The sequence below is a fragment of the Rhyacophila brunnea genome, unplaced genomic scaffold, assembly GCF_057557595.1.
Source record: "Rhyacophila brunnea isolate RB1 unplaced genomic scaffold, BYU_Rbru_1.0 scaffold_13, whole genome shotgun sequence".
In the NCBI taxonomy this organism is placed as follows: domain Eukaryota; kingdom Metazoa; phylum Arthropoda; class Insecta; order Trichoptera; family Rhyacophilidae; genus Rhyacophila; species Rhyacophila brunnea.
The window spans coordinates 10,466,630-10,484,395 of NW_028232785.1; the positions used below are offsets into that span (position 1 = coordinate 10,466,630).

At 36.4% G+C, this 17,766-nt stretch overlaps 2 protein-coding genes across 2 annotated transcripts in view; both read left to right on the forward strand.

Annotated features, from left to right (window-relative positions):
- Positions 1 to 3,376: 3,376 nt before the first annotated feature.
- ApepP (Aminopeptidase P) overlaps positions 3,377 to 17,766 on the forward strand; it is a 52,946-nt gene continuing 38,556 nt past the window's right edge. The window contains exon 1 of the mRNA XM_085940278.1: positions 3,377 to 3,460. The gene's annotated coding sequence lies outside the window, so the exon portion shown is untranslated. The remainder of the gene's footprint in view (positions 3,461 to 17,766) is intronic.
- asf1 (histone chaperone asf1) lies at positions 5,682 to 8,170 on the forward strand. The gene has a single exon (XM_085940279.1). It carries the CDS (start codon positions 5,855 to 5,857, stop codon positions 6,503 to 6,505), a length of 651 nt encoding a protein of 216 aa, XP_085796405.1. The 5' UTR covers positions 5,682 to 5,854; the 3' UTR covers positions 6,506 to 8,170.

Consider the following 17,766-nt stretch of genomic DNA (forward strand, 5'->3'; position numbering starts at 1 on the left):
TATTCATCTAATGATGCCACCTATCAGATGCATGTAAGTATTCCTCATATTGCATACATACATTCACTATAAATAGATAACAAAAACATTGATTTTAACATCGAACACGTCATAGTGTGCAGGCAAGTTTTTTCCTCCAGTAAAGTTGTTATTTTGTAACTTACGAGGTGTCGTTTCTTAACCCTTGATATGCGATGCACCATTGTTGCCTCTGGAGGATACTGGGAGTATATAGGATCCCTCACAAGATTGTCGCCATAATCAAATCCCTGCATTAGATTAGCAAAAGTTGTGTCAGAATTTATGACACCCACAGAATATTAATACTATCGACTGAAGGAACTTAATGGAATTTGAATTTACATTCTAATGGATTCAAGCTCTGTACCATTCCATCTAAGTTGCGACCCGGACTTTGCCCTTCGGCATCTTCAGGCGCCGTGTACACTCACCAAAGGTAAACACACGGTGTGGGTACAGAGCTTGAATCCATTAGAACCCACAGAATAGTTCAGGGTTACGACTGGAGACAGACAAGGCTGCGTCATCATCCCCTTTGGCTTTATACTGTGAAAGTCAATACCAACAGGCATAGCTGTCGCCTGGAGGCGAAGGATGGTGGATGGATGGTGAAGTTGTGCCACCTGGAATACGGCGACGACACTGTCCTATTCGAAAACCCAACTGAGGCCATTCAAGAGACAATCGACAATTTGTATCACGTTGGTTTGAACACTTAACATTTTTTACAATAGCACCAGTCGCGATCGAAATCTACTCCTGATTAGCGAGGGGCAAACCATCAAGAGTGTTAAAAAATGCTTCCTATTTGACGCTTGCTTTCTGACGGTACTGTTTTATGGTAGTAAGTCATGGCACCTAACAAAGCTTAGCAATTATAATATACTGAGCTGAGATTGGGTGTGCAGTGGTGAAACTTTAGGGAGTACCTAACCGAGGAAATAAGAGAGCTGACCATGCAGCCTCATCAAAGAATTTCAACCCCGCTTACCTGTTCTTTAAGCAAACCGGATTCTGGCATCCTTAAAAACTGCTAGATACCATTCACGGAATGTATACGGTGGAGCTATGTGATTCTGACATGATCTGGGAAAACTGAAGAGCAACATGGATTCTTGAAGACGCTGAGTGGTATCCATATGCGCAAAGAAGAAGTTATGTTGATATTGTCAGTCTCAAAAATTCCGAGACTGCACGCAGAGCCCTGGACTCGAGCTATATACTTTTGTCAGCTTTTAGACAATCCAAACAAGTAAACCGTGAATTAAAAATTACTAATGGCTGAAGAAAATAATGATGACATGCTGTCACACTGAGTTTGTTAACATTCAAAAGAGAATCAGTTGCCAAGTCTCGTCACCGTGCTGAGCAAACGGATGCCCCTTCTATCAGTATATAACAGAGTAGAACTTCAGATAGGGAATAATATTTAAGATAATTGGTAAAGTATGGCTATGTCGACTACCAAAACTAGACATTATTTGTAATAATATTGATGGCAAGTCATTTTTACCCGAGGACCTCCCCTTCTGTGCTCACTAGGTTGTTTAAGGGCGTTAGGTATAGTCCAAACTGTAATTTATGTAGGTACCTACCTACTAAGTTTTTCATACATACCTATTATGAACAATACTAATTATTCACTTACGACATTTGAAGTTTAGAAAGAACCTCTATTTATTTTAGGGCAATAACTGTATTCAATCAAATTGCTTCGGATATTGATGTATTCCACTTGCGTGAGTGAGTTTATGTAGGGTCTACTTAGCTCATTTTGTTTACTTCGAATTTTAATTTGATTGCTACCCTCAATAAATGGGTCGCAGTTTAATCTACCAAGTATGATGAACTCACCCACCCAGGTGGAACATGTATATAATATAAATAGGTAGGTAGGTATCAGTGTTGCCGACCGTACTATAATTATAGTATTTGTACTATAATTTTCGTCTGCGTACTATGTACGATATAAAACAGGTATAGTACGCCCAAAATACTATAATTTTGAGAAATCGGAAAAAAGTTCCCAATAGAAGAAAAACAACGCCAAAATAATCCGTGAGAAGCAAAAAAAAGGTGACGTTAATTACTTAAAACAGCGATTTCCAAACTGGGAGGCGCGAAAAGTTTAACACAATTAATGTAGCCACAGGTTTGCAGTTTGCAAATGCATAGTTTATAGTTAAACGGCCGCTAGTTATAAACTACACAAAAAACAATCCCATGAAAGGTTGTTTGCAAACCTTTCTGCAAATATGGAGACTAATTTTATTATCCCTCACTTCTATACTATTGTCAAGCGCAATGGCTCGTAAAAAAAATTAAATGAAAGGGTCAAATAAATCATAATGTTGAAATTTGAGGCAAATTTGTTTAGGAACGATAATTTTGTTGTTAAACTTGTATATTTGGTTGAAATTTAAAAAAAATTGAGTGAATAAATCAATCCAAGGACCACTAAAGCATTCACTGATTTAAAATGACAAAGTGAAGGCATTCATACAAAAAAATGGAGCTTAGGAAATTAAAATGACATAAAAAAAGTTCTCCATGTCTCCACTTTTAAATATTTCTACGCCAGATATATCGAAGCAAACAAAAATCTATTTACTGAGCTCTAGCTTAATTTGCTAATGTACTTTTCACATTATTTTATTAATAGAAAAAAAAAGTCGCCTGCGGCACTGCTTTGTTTCGGAGCAATTAAATATTTTAAATATGTGAATGAAAAATCCTGACCCGGTGGGTCCGTTTCAGGATCTGGGGTCCATGATAGAATCCATTTGTCAATGAACGAAAATGAATTTGGATTGACTAACGAAAAATTAATGTAATATAAGTAATAAAATCATGTAGGTACATTGTTGACTATTTAAAAATGTGTCTGTATTATTTAATGAAATAAGGGGGAGGGGGAGGCGCCCAGATTAAACTTTTTTAAAAGGGAGGCGTAGTAACATAAAGTTTGGAAACCACTGACTTAACATTTGAATTTTGTCTAAAAAACGAGACGTTAATTACCCCACGTTTAATTTATTGAAAATGCAGAAAATTATTGGTCACTCAACGCGTACTATATTTTTTGCCGAAATACTATAATTTTGAAGGCACTGTACTATAATTCCACTTTCAAAATATGGCAACACTGGTAGGTATAGACAGTAATTTAGTTTAACATAATCAATGGCAGGTGTAAGTTAGCATATTATTGTTGTGTACTGATTTCGATGGATTTCAATGACACGTATTATTATTGGACATAAATTTTATTTTTACATTTTTCAACACAAAATGCATAAATTATTATTTATCATATGACAACATTTCAAGTATAAATTGTAAATATCAAAACGGCAATAGCAGAAAAATATACTAAAAAGTGATAACAGAAATAGTGGAAGTGTAATAATTAAAACATACAGCAAACAGCTTGCTAAAAGTAAGTAAATTAATTTAACCTAGTTGCTAGTTAATTGTGTAGTATTCTGCGCATATTTTGGTGTATTTATATATTGTATTTATTATGATATTCATTACTGTTAATATCGATACGTCAATAGTTTGGTTATGTTTTAAGAAACGTCAAATCATCATTTTTTAATGCTGCAGTTGGTACATTGAAACCCGTTATAATACGATGCGATTGATAACTTTCGGTACACGAATAAGACATAATATAATATAAAATCGAGAATATTCTTTCTTTTATTATTATTATTAATAACCATGTCCTTGCTTTTTCGTACAAGGTGGTTGTTAGTAATTTTGAACAATCACAAAACACCCAAGTTTTGAGAAAATCGCATAAATATATTGTGTGCTCACCGGGTCGAAGAACCCAGAGCTCCCGGATGGAAGACCAGCGCCTTACGCACTTGGAGTTTTATTAACGTAAAAATGTCTAAATCATTTTTTGAATGTAGAAGTAGGAGGAGAAACAGAAAAGAAAGCTTTTAATTCATCTCATTAGTGCCACAAATTGAGTATTTGCTATGATAAGTCAACATGCAAAGTCCACGTAAAGCTCAAATTACATTGGTTCGCCATTGCGTCTGGCCCGATCGTGTGCCACGACTATCAAAATCTATTCTCTAAGGTTTTCAAGGATCGGGAGCGATTGTGAGTAAAGTGGGATAAATTCTATTTTCCGTCGTCCTGATCCAAGCGAAGATTGCCGAGAACGTACGAAGATATCCGTTCGTTGAAAGCTCAGTTTTGGCGTAATTTTGCGCGGGAATACTGTTGTGTTGTCACCAATGCAACGAAGAAATAGTTTTCGGTCAACCTATATTTTTAATGATAGCAACACTATGTTTATTTTAAACCAATCAAAAACAAGGACCAACGCGATTGAATTGTTGCGTGTAATTGCAAATAGTGTAAAAACATTAGCCACCACCAGTGTTGTCATGTCTACTGAAATTTCAGTAGATCTACTGAAATTTTGGTCAGGAAAATAAGAAATTATGATATTTGTGATGAATAAAACTCACTTTTTACATGATTTTTAAGACACTTGTGAGATTATGTCAACATGCACGCTTTCACCAAACACAATCGTTGAATTTCATACATTTTTGTCAATCTACTGATATTTTGAAGAAAAATGAAAAAATCTACTGAATTTTAAAAATTTTAGTTGGCAACACTGGCCACGACAGTCGGCGTGGATCGTTGGATCGGGTTGGGTCTGCGCGTCTGCCAATGTAATTAAACCTTGACGTAACGATGTCAGCGAATGGAGCGCTGTGACGTAGAAGATTTAAGTCGCACTGTATGTTGTACATGTATTCTTCATGTCATAAAGCGTTAAAATATAAACGTAAACCATAAAGACGAGATATGGTGAATTATCATTGATATGTCGCTGTTTTGATGCATTTTTTCTAACGCATCAATGTTACGGCTCGTAACGAGGCGTTTTACGTGGGCGAAGTCGGTGAAGCGTTGAGTGGCGCGCGTAACTCAAACGTGTAACCGTGTGTGAAAATGTTCGTAGACAGTCTTTTTTTGGTTATACGTTTGAGTTGCGCGCGCCACTCAACGCGCCACCGAACGTGCTTATCTAACACTACGTCTTACGTGAGCGACGTCAGCGAAGCTATGAGCGGGGCCCGCAACTCAAACGTATAAACGTATAACCAAAAAGACTGTCTATGAACATTTTCACACACGGTTATACGTTTGAGTTACGCGCGCCGCTCAATGCTTCGCCGACGTCGCCCACGTAAGACGCCCAGTTAGAATTGAATTAACATAATGGTACTAGTACTATATTATATTATTTATCTCAGCTCTCGCACTAATAGTGCTCGACACCTGTATAGTTCTTTTTGTCATCGCCAGGTTCGCTTCCGGCGCCTATTTTTTCATCTTCTCTTTCATCACATCAATGTAATTTATTGTCTTAAAACCCGTCGTCCAACATCTTTGGTCCTATGATTTTTTTGTATAATAATAATAATATGCTCGAGTGACTATAACTACTAATATTACTGAAATTATTGTTTTCAATTGTTAACATAAATATCTAAGTGGGTACTAAATTGATGGAAGACCACAGAAATAAATAATAAGTATCATTAATGTGACCATGTATACCGATTTTAATTTGCTGAAAGTGGTAGCGTTTCACCGCAACGATGTGTTGGTATCGAATCTATTTTGATCACGTGACCGCTCCAATACCGCCAAAACTCGCGTCATCCGCAAGAAGCCCAGCTGATTATCCGACGATTTACAACAATAACGCGCTAAAGAACGCCATAACAACATTATAAACAATCGAAACCAGTGTGTTATTGTTTTAAGTTTGTTATTTCCGCTCAGCAACATGGCCAAAGTCCACATCACGAACGTGGTCGTGCTCGACAACCCGAGTCCGTTCCTGAACCCGTTCCAATTCGAGCTGACTTTCGAGTGCATCGAGGAGCTGAAGGAAGACCTCGAGTGGAAGATGATTTACGTGGGATCCGCGGAGACGGAAGACCACGACCAGACCCTGGACACGATCTACGTAGGCCCGATACCCGAAGGGAGACACATGTTCGTCTTCCAAGCTCCCCCGCCGGACGTCGCCAGGATACCAGAAAACGACGTTCTAGGCGTCACAATTGTGCTACTGACCTGCTCTTACCGCGGCCAAGAGTTCGTGAGAGTCGGTTACTTCATCAACAACGAATATTGCGAAAGTGAGCCGGAATTACGCGAAAATCCACCGCCAAAACCGCAATTTGACAAAGTCGTTAGGAATATCCTCGGATCGCAGCCCCGCGTCACTAGGTTTAAGATCAATTGGGACGATACGCCCAACGGTGGAGTGCCTATTATTGAAAACGCAGAACAGAACGCAGGGGAGACGAGTTATAGTGCGAATATCTCCGCCAGCTCTGTTCCTATGGATCACGATACGTTAAATGACAGTCAATCGCTAATGGGCAATTTCGCAGATAATTCTAATTCTGTCGCCGCTATGGAGTGTTGATAGACGATTTATTGGATCGCGTTCTGCATTGTGCATCGATCAAGTGGTTGTTTTGTTTTGAATACAATCTGTTTAAACTATAGGCACCCCTGTACACTTTTGTTAATTTGTCATGACAACCAACTTAAACTTTGTTTATAACCAGTGGCGACTATGACTTTCTAGGTGGTAGGGTTTGGTCATTTATTATGTATATCATATCGTCACCATTCATCCAAAAGTCACCAACCCTCAAAAAGGCAGTTTTGAGTACCCGAAACGTAAAATTATGTTCTTTAAGATGCAAAAGTCACCGCGGTACATTAGTAAGTAAAATGTTGCTTAAATCCGAATTATTTGATCAAGCATAAGTCATTATACGCGGATAGACATTATTGACACTATAAAAAATAAATCCTTCGTTATAAACATAGAAGCAAAAGTCACTAAACTATGTATGGTGACTCACTGATTTGTCATTTGAAAATTTCTAATACACAGGCAACAATAACTAAACAGGAATAGTTACTTTAGCTTGTCATAATAAGATCGCTTTGGTCCAGATTATTAACAAGCAAACGTCACCAAACCACATTTTAGCCATCTTGCCTCTTTGAAAACTTTCCAGATGTATTAATTAGCATCAAAAAGTAAAAGTAACTTAAATAACCTCTTAAGAAGACAAGTGAAAACTATGTAATGTACTTAGATAAAACTTTAAAAACAGTAAAATCTGATATTTTCCTTCATCTCCAAACTTTCAAATTACAATATCTCGAAATGATGTTTTTTTGGGTTGGTGACTTTTGCCTGAACGGTGACGATATCATATACCTATTATGTACCAACCTACTTATGGTAATATACAGTCAAACTCGGTTATTACGATCACGGATATAGCGAGATCTCAAATGTAATGGGGAAACGTTCGTTGACAATTTTAGTTTATGATTTTCTCCATACAATTTATTCACTTTATGTTTTTCAGATTTTTTATTTTCTACTTTTTGTGTTGTTTGACTGCTCATTTAAAAATACCTATTCTCTGATATAACGAGTAACGCTTATAACGAGCAAATTCAGTCAGTCCAATACTCCTCGTAATAACCAAGTTCGACTGTAATTAGTAAATGTGCCGCAGATGCCCGCATGAGTTTTTAGAACTTTCTTTTTAGACCAAACCCAACCTAACCTAACATAACCCAACCTAATATAATCTTAGTGTGTGATAATGATGCATCGAAATGTATGAAATTTTTAAATTAACAATTAAAATTGGATCGAAAAGCATCTGCGCCGACAGAAAAAGGTATTTAATATTAATTGTCTAGATCAATGATACTCAAACCTTTTTTTTCTTCGCGCGAAATACATATATTTTTAAAGTAACGCGGGCCGCATCACTACTGGTGTGACGAAAAAAATCATGAAATCCCCTTTTTTCTAGAAAACATTTTTGAGATTTTAAAAATTATTCATGTTTTTTAAATTAATCGTGTACAATAGCAACACTCTTATACCAGATCTGATGTGGACCATAATGACAATCCTCTTCGGGTGTCACTATCTGTGCGTCAAAGTCGAAACGAATCTCAATATATATGAAATTCCTGATAATAGATGTGTTTCGGGCCGCACATGAAAGCTTAAAGAGCCGCAGGTTGAGTATCGCTGGTCTAGATGTTTTCGTCTAAAAAAAAAAATTAAAAGCTCATGCGTACAACTGCGGCATAATTACTATATAATTGTTTTGATATGGGTAATTTTATAATATGTTAATTATTCTTTTCAGAACAAATAATATTATTATCTGAGTTGTTACTTTGTCAGTTTTGAACGGCGACATCAGCTAGCAAACTCTTGCTTCGGGGTTATTTAAATTGCTCCCCGGTATGCGCATACAGTGGCAAAGGGTGGAGGTAGGCTGTTAAGATATGACATAAATAATGCACACTAAACTTTAACGTACGTATTTGTTCATTGAAATAAGACTACAATTTACAGATCGTGTTGAAAATTCAATTAAACCCTGCCTAATCCAAGCCATAGTAGATAATAGTAAAAAATTCTTCGTTTATCTATAAATTATTTAAAATTATGCCATTAAACCATACTTTATAGATAGAACAATATTTTTATCGATTGTGGTTTGGTTAGGCAGAGCTCAATGAATTTTATAAAACTAACCAATACCATCTGTAATATTATGTATTCTTAATTCAACGAAAACAAATAAGTATGACTGAAAAGGTGTGCACTATTTTTGTCGGATCGTCCATAACATATCTAAACTATTATGGTTTCGGTTTTGGCAGGGTTTAATTGATTTTTAAAAACTAACCAACACCATCTGTAAATTGTAGTCTTAGAGTTCAAGAAAAACAAATACGTATGACTGACAAAGTTTAATGTGCACTATTTATGGCAGATCTTAACAGCCTACCTTCACACTTCGCTACTAACGCTAATGCATTTTTGAATCCTTTGTAGAATGAGGTTTGTACCGCGTCGACGACATCAAACAGTCATCCCCGGTCAACGAGAAATAGATGCTGTAGCTTTCTTAATTTGTACATAGATGCACCGTATAATGGTGCGTATTTAACTTAAATAATTATTTTAAAATAACGACGGGTTCAGATGTATGGATACAATAAATTAAGTAGTTAATTTAACCATATATTGTGTCCTATAAAAAAAATATTAGACATGTATTTTTGATATGATTGTGATGTGAGGATGGTCACTACGAACCTCTAAGGTTGAGCCACTCCTGTTTATATGTAACGGTTTGTAATAGCCGTATATCTACCGTCAATATTTTACCTTTACAAATATATCGGTAAAAATATAACAAAAATAATCCTCGTATGAACGTCCCACTGTATTTTTATTTTAAGGGAGTCAGTTTAAAAAATCCAATATCCCTCAGTGGAACTTTGAATATTTGCTTAAATTGTAGTTGTCTATGTGTACAGGGGTGCCAAATATATAGATGAATTGGCACTGCGGATTGCGCTTTTGCCAGAACATTGCTTGATTTACAAATGTATGAAATGCATCCGCTTGTGTTTAGTTTATTATTGTGTTGGTACTGTAGTGTTTAACTGGAGGTATCTGTGTGTCGTGTTCGACCTTCCATGACTCGGCTACGAGTCCTCGTGTAAAGATTGCCGAAAAACTGACCGTCTTCGAGGGTGGCGTTAAATGAATCACTAACCTAATCTAACTATGTTTATTTTAGACGTTTTAGTGCATATTTAAGAAAGTCTTCATTATTGACAGTTTTGCAACACTTGTAAGAAAATGACGGCAGATGTCACTGTTTGTTTAATTTTTTAGATTATGCAAATCAATTGACAGTGGCTAGTAATTTGAGTAAAGTCAGACGAGATAACTCACGAAATTTGGATGTGCGGCCTGTCAATCACGGCTGAAGAAATAGAACCGGTTAAACGCGTCTCTTGCAGTCGGTCAAGACATGTTCATTAATACCAAGCTCTTCCAATACAGAGATAATTGTCTGCCTGACCGTTTATGGAATGAGGAGCATCATCCGCTAGCACCACATCTCGAATGCGTCAATTCTGATATTTAAATACTGTATAGGTCGGATACAAGGGGTGGAGGTAGGCTGTTAAGATTCTACATAAATAGTGCACACTTTTGCAGTCATACTTATTTGTTTTCGTTGAATTAAGAATATAATATATTATAGATTGTGTTAGTTAGTTTCTTTAATTCATTAAGCCCTGCCTAAACCAAACCATAATCAATAGAAATTATTCTACTATGGCTTGGATTAGGCAGGGTTTAATTGAATTTTAAAAACTAACAAACACCATCTGCACATTGTAGTCTTAGTTCAACAAAAACAAATACGTTTGACAATGTTTAGTATACACTATTTATATCGGATTTTAACAGCCTACTTCCAACCTTCGCCACTGGTATAGGAAGTCAGTAGTTTGGTTTGGTGAGACAACTCATAGCATCCTTGGACGTTGCAATTCTTCGCCTAATTTACTTGTGGCTATCGGAGTCATTAAAGCTTGAACGGTAGTATTTGAAATTGATAACTCATTCCAAATGACATAGTCTACCAGGACAAGTTCAGTTTGATCGACAATCGTTATCTTCGTTTCAATCCCCCCAAGGAGATCACGCATAGTATTTCCACTTTAAAAAATTTCGAAGATTGTTTGGAATAACTATTTATCACCATGGCGACGACTTATGAATAGACATACACATACAAGCAGAGCTTATGTAAAGTCAAGCCCTACACTTTGATGTATCCAGTCAAAGCATGCAGTACCTTTGTGTTATATTATATTGTATTGTTCATTCGTTTTCCGTAACATGCATAATAATTGGACCGCGTTACGCATTTACGTGTTGATTTTACTTACGCGATCATCACACCCGAATTGAATTTACATTCAAATGGCAGTGATTTTACTTGTTGCGTGCATCATCGCATTCGTTGCTACATTAAATTTTGTCCATTTTACTCTGCATCTTGGGTTACATGTAAATTGTAACTATTACATTTCGCAATAGCACTGTTTACCGTTTAAGAGATAGCCGTATAGCATTGAGATAATAAAATAATGCATTGTAGGTAGTAACATTTCAATTTTTTTTAGATTCAATCATAATACCCCGTTTACACGTGCATCGATTTACTGCTGACAGTACGTATTATCGTGGCTGTAACAAGAAAATGCACGTGTAAACATGTATTATCTTGTAAGTTGCAAGGATGCATGCATGAATCAAAAATATTCTAAGCTTCTGAATTTTCACGCGACAGTTGGGATTTGTTCTACGATACACCCACGGTGGCCGCGCGGCTTAAGCATTGGACTATCACGCCGTAGATCTGGCAAGTACACACATTGTTTTTCAATTTGTGTGTGAGTCAGGGTATGGACCTAATAAGTTGAACAAGTGGCTAACATCCATTTCTCGTAAAAAACAAAATTTGTTAATACAAACCTCTACTGTGTGGAAGCCCATATGATCCTATTAGGATCGGACATGGTCGGAAAAAAAAAGTAGTATGCAGTACAGCGATAGTGGCAAACCTGCCTGTAAAAAAACGAACTACACTGCGCAGACTCATTTTGAGTTTAACCGATTTTCACGACCTGTCAAATAGTCCTATAAAATGACAACTATACTCTTGAAGAATGAGATTGGCGAGACAGTCAGCACTTTTTTGTGTAAACAGTTATTATCACGATAGTTTAAAATACACACTCTTGCTGCAAGTAAATCCATGCAGGATACAGGTACAGGCGCTATAACATTAATTTGATATTGGTTGGTATGACTTAATACTTAAGAGCAACTACCAGAATTTTATATAAATATATATTTCTAATTTGCTTACATACGTATTGTATCTGCCTTGTAATCCGGTGGTTTTTGTTACGTATTTTGTAAGTGTTTTATTTGGACATGAATTTGATCTCGATACTATACGGCCATCTATTTCCGATGCAAACAACTCACGGTGGAATGTGATATGGTCAATTGCATACGTGCAAATTACCGGACACGGAAATATTACAATGCGATGATTGCATGGCAAGTGCATGCACTTAATGCAACTGCTCCAATGACATTATTAATGGACAACGCACTCAATACAGTAGCTAGCAAGTAAATTCGCACATGTATATGTAGACGTCACGCAATTTCCATTATGCGATATCACGCATCGGAAATTTATAGCAATATGACCTTTATTGTAATGGTGTTAGAACAGTGTTTCTAGTTTCAATGTTTATTTGAGGGAACCCGTTCGAACCGAACCATTCGGCAGACCCGACAAAAAGCATCGGGAATTTATAGCAATATCACCTTTATTATTAAAACAGATTATGCCATTCGGCAGACCCGACAAAAAAAAGTGAGTCATTTTTTTTTCCAGATTCTTCGTCTATATTAATGTCATTGAACTGCTCATTGAATCGTAACCATTTATTTTGATTCAAGTCATATTGAACAAATGAGGACTCTGGAAACAGAAACGGCAGTTCCCATCGTCATAAAAATGTCATATCTGTCTTATAGGTATAACTTCTCAAAAAACTATTCTAAAATGTATATTAGTACTTATAATTACAACCTTTTAGAGTACATACTTAATGTGTTTAAACGATATACCTACCTATAAAATAATAATAAATTATACTTTTTTTTTTGACTTGGTAAGATTTTACGATGTTACATACTGCCATTTTATTACCAGAACCCTTAAATACGGTGCGATCGTCGGCCTAAGTAAAATCTCACGATTAGATTCCCCGCGCAGTACGATGAGTTACCAGAAATATTAGGAACACGCAGGTTTGATGTTCACAGCATAGAGCATTGGCAGGGTGTGGAGATAGGCTGTTAAAATCCAAAGTTTAGTGAGCACAATTTATGCCGGATCTTAACAGCCTACCTCCACCCTTCGCCACTGGTCACTAGTGCACTTGTACACTTGTATTCTTTTAATCTTCAGTAAAATAAATATTCTTCACAATAATTCAAAAGCCAAAGTATGTCATTTTGAACATGTTTTTATTATATTGTATTAGAAAATTATTTACATTGTTTATTCTGTTCTGTTCTGTTCTTTACAATACTCTGCCAGCCGAGGTTTCGGGGCTTGTCACAGTTTAAGGGTGTGTCAAAGTTAAAATTTAATAAATTAAACGTCATCAATGGAAAATGGAGGCCTCCGATTGAATATGTACACAGCCCGCCATGCTGGCGACTCCTATGGCATTATATAATGTATGTATACTTGCGAAGCTTAGAATGAACCGAGCGCATCGTCAATCCACCAGCTCTTACCGCTGCACTGGTAACAGCATTTTCAATTCTTCGATAAATATGTCTTGCCCATTGTAATTTCACCATTCTATCTTGTCTCCTTATCAGAGCGTTGGAGCGGACCTTTTTTTGAGTTGCTCCGCTCCGGAACCTAATACTTGCTCCGGCTCCGCTCCGGGTAAAATGTTTTAATAAGTATTATATGTATACAAAAAATGTTAAAAAAAAAAAAAAAGTATGTAGTTTTAAAATAATCGTCATTTTCATTATTAATTCTATTAACAAAATTACTGACAGCAACTCGTCCTCATTATTTGCCTCTTCTGTCAAAAAAGTGAGGTTATTTATCACTCGGCAGTGTTGCCATATTTCAAATAATTCCAGTGTTGCAAATTGTCAAAATATACTATTTTCATTGGATTTTAGGATGAAAACTTAATAATAAACAAAAACATCCGGAGCACTACAAATTTTCGGTGCTCCTGCTCCTTACGCAATCAATTGTTTTGTGTCACCAAATTAAAATAATATACAGTAATATGTAAGACTTATTCTACATTATTTAATAAACATCGGGCCGGTTTCATCCGCAGTAAAGTGCGTTACTAGTGCTAAAGTATCTATGCGAGAACAATCTTTCTTCTTTTGGTGCACTCTTCTATCGAAGCTTGGCGACCGGCTTGCTATACATCTTATCCTGTATCAGTTGTGTCAGATCACCAATGCTTTAGACATTAACCACTTCCGGAAATTGCGTAACGTAAGAGAATCGCATGCGTATACCTCTGTTACTCTCTACCGTTCCCTGCATTACGAGCTTATATTAATCTTACTTATTGTGGAAAATTTGGCTGAAATATGCAGCCTTCCTGCGCTCTGTTCTGTTGGCCTATTTTAAGTTGCACTGGGAAGGGGTGCTATTGGAAGTTGCAGTGGGCTCAATTGGACAACCACTGGTCGAATACTTGGTATTTGGTGGTATCAAAGAGGCGCTGGTGCCCCCTAGATCGACAAATTGATCTTTTTCAACTTAAATTGACCTGTTTACTGACACCCACGCGAGGTAAAAATTTGTGACAAGCCCATAAACTCATTGGCACTACTGTACTAATGCACATTAATTAATAATGTATTGTATATTTATCTCACGAAGGCTCACCCCACTCTGCTCGGCCATTGGCAAATTCGGAGACGCGCCTCCGTGAGATAGATTCACTATACTCAAAATGTTTTATTTAATGTTATTTTTTAGGTTTTGTATTTTAGTTAGGTATTGTATGAAATTATTATCCTAATAGTGTGTATAAAGAATGGATGATGAGTGTAATAAATTGATTTTATAATAAAATTGAATCTTGCATAAAAAATATTAATTTTTGAATTTTATTTTTACCCGATACTCGAACCTCTTTTGCTAACCATTTATTGTTTACAAAATGTAAATACAGATGTCATTACGGCTTTCTAGAACAGTGTTTCCAAGCACAAAAGAAATATTAGTTTTTATGTCTTATTATAACAGATAACGTCATGGGGTTGCTGCCAAAAGTTGGTATGTTAATAATTTAGGTATTCAGAGTTAACATTGTATTATGTGTCTATATGTTCCGCCGAATGTGCGAAATTGACTATTACATGAAATGGGCAAAATTTTGCCTAAATCATGAAAAATGCAAGCCCGTTGCCTTATTAATGAATTAAGCAAAATATCTGCTAAGTGTGTGAATTTGGCAGTAATTTTTCTGCCTAGTTCATGCATTGGGCAAATTAAATAGTAGCGCTACGGTGGTGTTTTTTGCAACTAATCAAACTAACCAAATGTGTCAAATGTCATTGATTATATAAAAATATACCAATCAATAACTACAATGACGTTCATTTCCATTTACTATGCCCAAAAAAAATCTAGAACTATAATATGATAATGGAAGAATATTATTAAAAGGTATTTTCGCGATTTGATTCGTGCTTGGGTATCAATCGTGCAATGGTCGATTGTTTGTTTGTGATATTTGATATGGCTTGACTATTACATGAATTAGGCGAAATTTTGCCTATTTCATGTAATAGTCAATTTCGCACATTCGGCGTAACATATATATGAATATATTGTTTGGTAGATAAATATTTAAGGTCATCCGATATAATATAGAACATGTACATGAAGCACAAAGAAATTAGCACTATGCCCGATTCTAGAGGAAATGTCAAACTTTCTAATTGCGATTACTCCGTAACATGATTAGGTACGAGATATTATGATAGTCTGATTTTGAATACAAATCCAGAAATGTCCACAGAAAAACTAAGACGCGGCTCTATAAAACCGTCATACGTACAGTCGTTGCATACGGGTGCGAGTCATGGACGCTAAATGTGAAAGCAGCTGAAATGGTGGATTGCTTTGAGAGAAAGATCCTTAGGCGGATATACGGACCCATGAATGATGGTGGGGAGTGGAGAATTAGGTGCAACACGGAACTATACCGCTTATACCAAGATTCAAAACTCTCCAACTTCATAAAACTCCAGAGGCTAAACTGGGCAGGCCATGTCCAGCGCATACCTGACGCTGACAGCACACTGGGGAAGGGGTTTTTGTTTTGTGTCAAACCAAATAAAAATCATAAAAGCTTGGTATTGCTATATGCTGTGCTGTATGCATTGACGCCGACACTTTATATATACTTTCCGGTCTGCCCGTTGAGCTGGTGACTAGGTTCAAATACTTAAGTGCCACAGTTTCCGATGATGGCAGTGAACTTGGAATCCGCATGGTTGTGGCGGAGCTGCATTCAGCCAACTTGGAGTCGCATGGAGGTCAAGGCTGTATTCTGTGAGGATCAAATGTCACTTGTTTTAAGCAGTCTGTTTTAATCGAGAGATTGTTTAGTACGCCAGTTTGGGCGTTTCTTGTAGGACTCACTGTCAATTACCATCAGTCGGTAATGCATCACAGAGACAGTATAGACTCGGGAGAAATTAAAAAAATGCCATTTTGTGTCGTGCAAATAATAATTTGAAATCATTGTGACCAAGCATAGTAAAAGATTAGGTAGGTACTAAACTATTTTATTCCAGTATATTCATATGATTAATAATGTAAAAAATAGCAGACATAAATTTTAATTAAAAACCATAAAATAAACATAATTTTAATAGAGTTATGGCCCAGTGGTTTCCAATCTGTTTCATTTCACGGTACACTTAGTTTAAAATGAAACTTTAGAAGACGCATGGTAAAAAAAATATTTAATACATGTAAAGGTCTAAAGCAGGGGTAGTCAACCTTTTTATACCTACCCCCCACTTTTGTATCTCTATTAGTAGTAAAATTTTCTAACCGCCCACCGGTTCCACAGTAATGGTGATTTATAAAGTAGGGAAGCAACTTTACTTTGCGCATCATGGATTGGGTTTTAGGGGGGACGATGACTACCAGCTCTGCTTGTCTGTTACAGCTGGGTGGTGTGGGGGAAGATGCGCGAGCTTTGCTGGGACGAGGCTCTTTTGTTTGCGGTCGCACTTTAACTTATGTAACGTGAACTAAACAGTATATTTTCTGAAATTTAAATTGTCACAGGGAATTTTATGAAAACATAAAGAAAATGTTTTTAAAACCCCTATCGCCCACCATGAAAGCTGTAACGCCCACTAGTGGGCGGTAGGGACCAGGTTGACTACCCCTGGTCTAAAGAAATAATTCGTTTTGTGGTATTTTACTATAAATAATTTTTAGGCCATTTAAATTCATGTTAAATGTTGACCTTTAGTAATTAGACTTTCGCCTTTCTACGTTTTCAGGGCCCGTGTGGATTCATGATTGTGTCTGGTTATTCCTCAATTAATTAATTAAATAGTTGTAATGTCGTCATGTGGGGGTAGACAAACCACGCACTGCTTATGGGCGGCAGGTAAAGAACATGCGAGCTTCCTCATGGTTGATTTCAAAATGGCTCTCAAGTAATCTGGTTAAGACGATACTTCAGTGAAACGGCAAATAATTTTCAACTATAGGCGCAACGAAATTTTGGACTCGCTGGCATTCGGAGAGCGAACGTCGAGGTGTGAATACGTCAATTTGTTTCGTGATGGCGACGGGGGTATTAATTTTTAAATCGTGTAAAGATTACTAAAAACGTTACCGATTTACTTGAAAAAGAAAACATGTCAATGAATATCGAGTGTGTTTAGGAAAAAGGGCGTAACCCTCCATTTTTCTAAAAGTGTTTTTATGATATATTAACATTGTATACAACTAAATACACGTTCTATAAAAAGAAAGTAAGCCACAAATGCCGATTCATTATCTAAATTCAGGTTTTAATTGAGCTTTAATTAAGTTTTATTTTAAGGAAAAAGAATTTACCCTCAATTTTATTGATTTTTCAGTAATAACTTCTTTAATTATTAGTAGATCAAAAAGATATAACACCAAATCATCAATC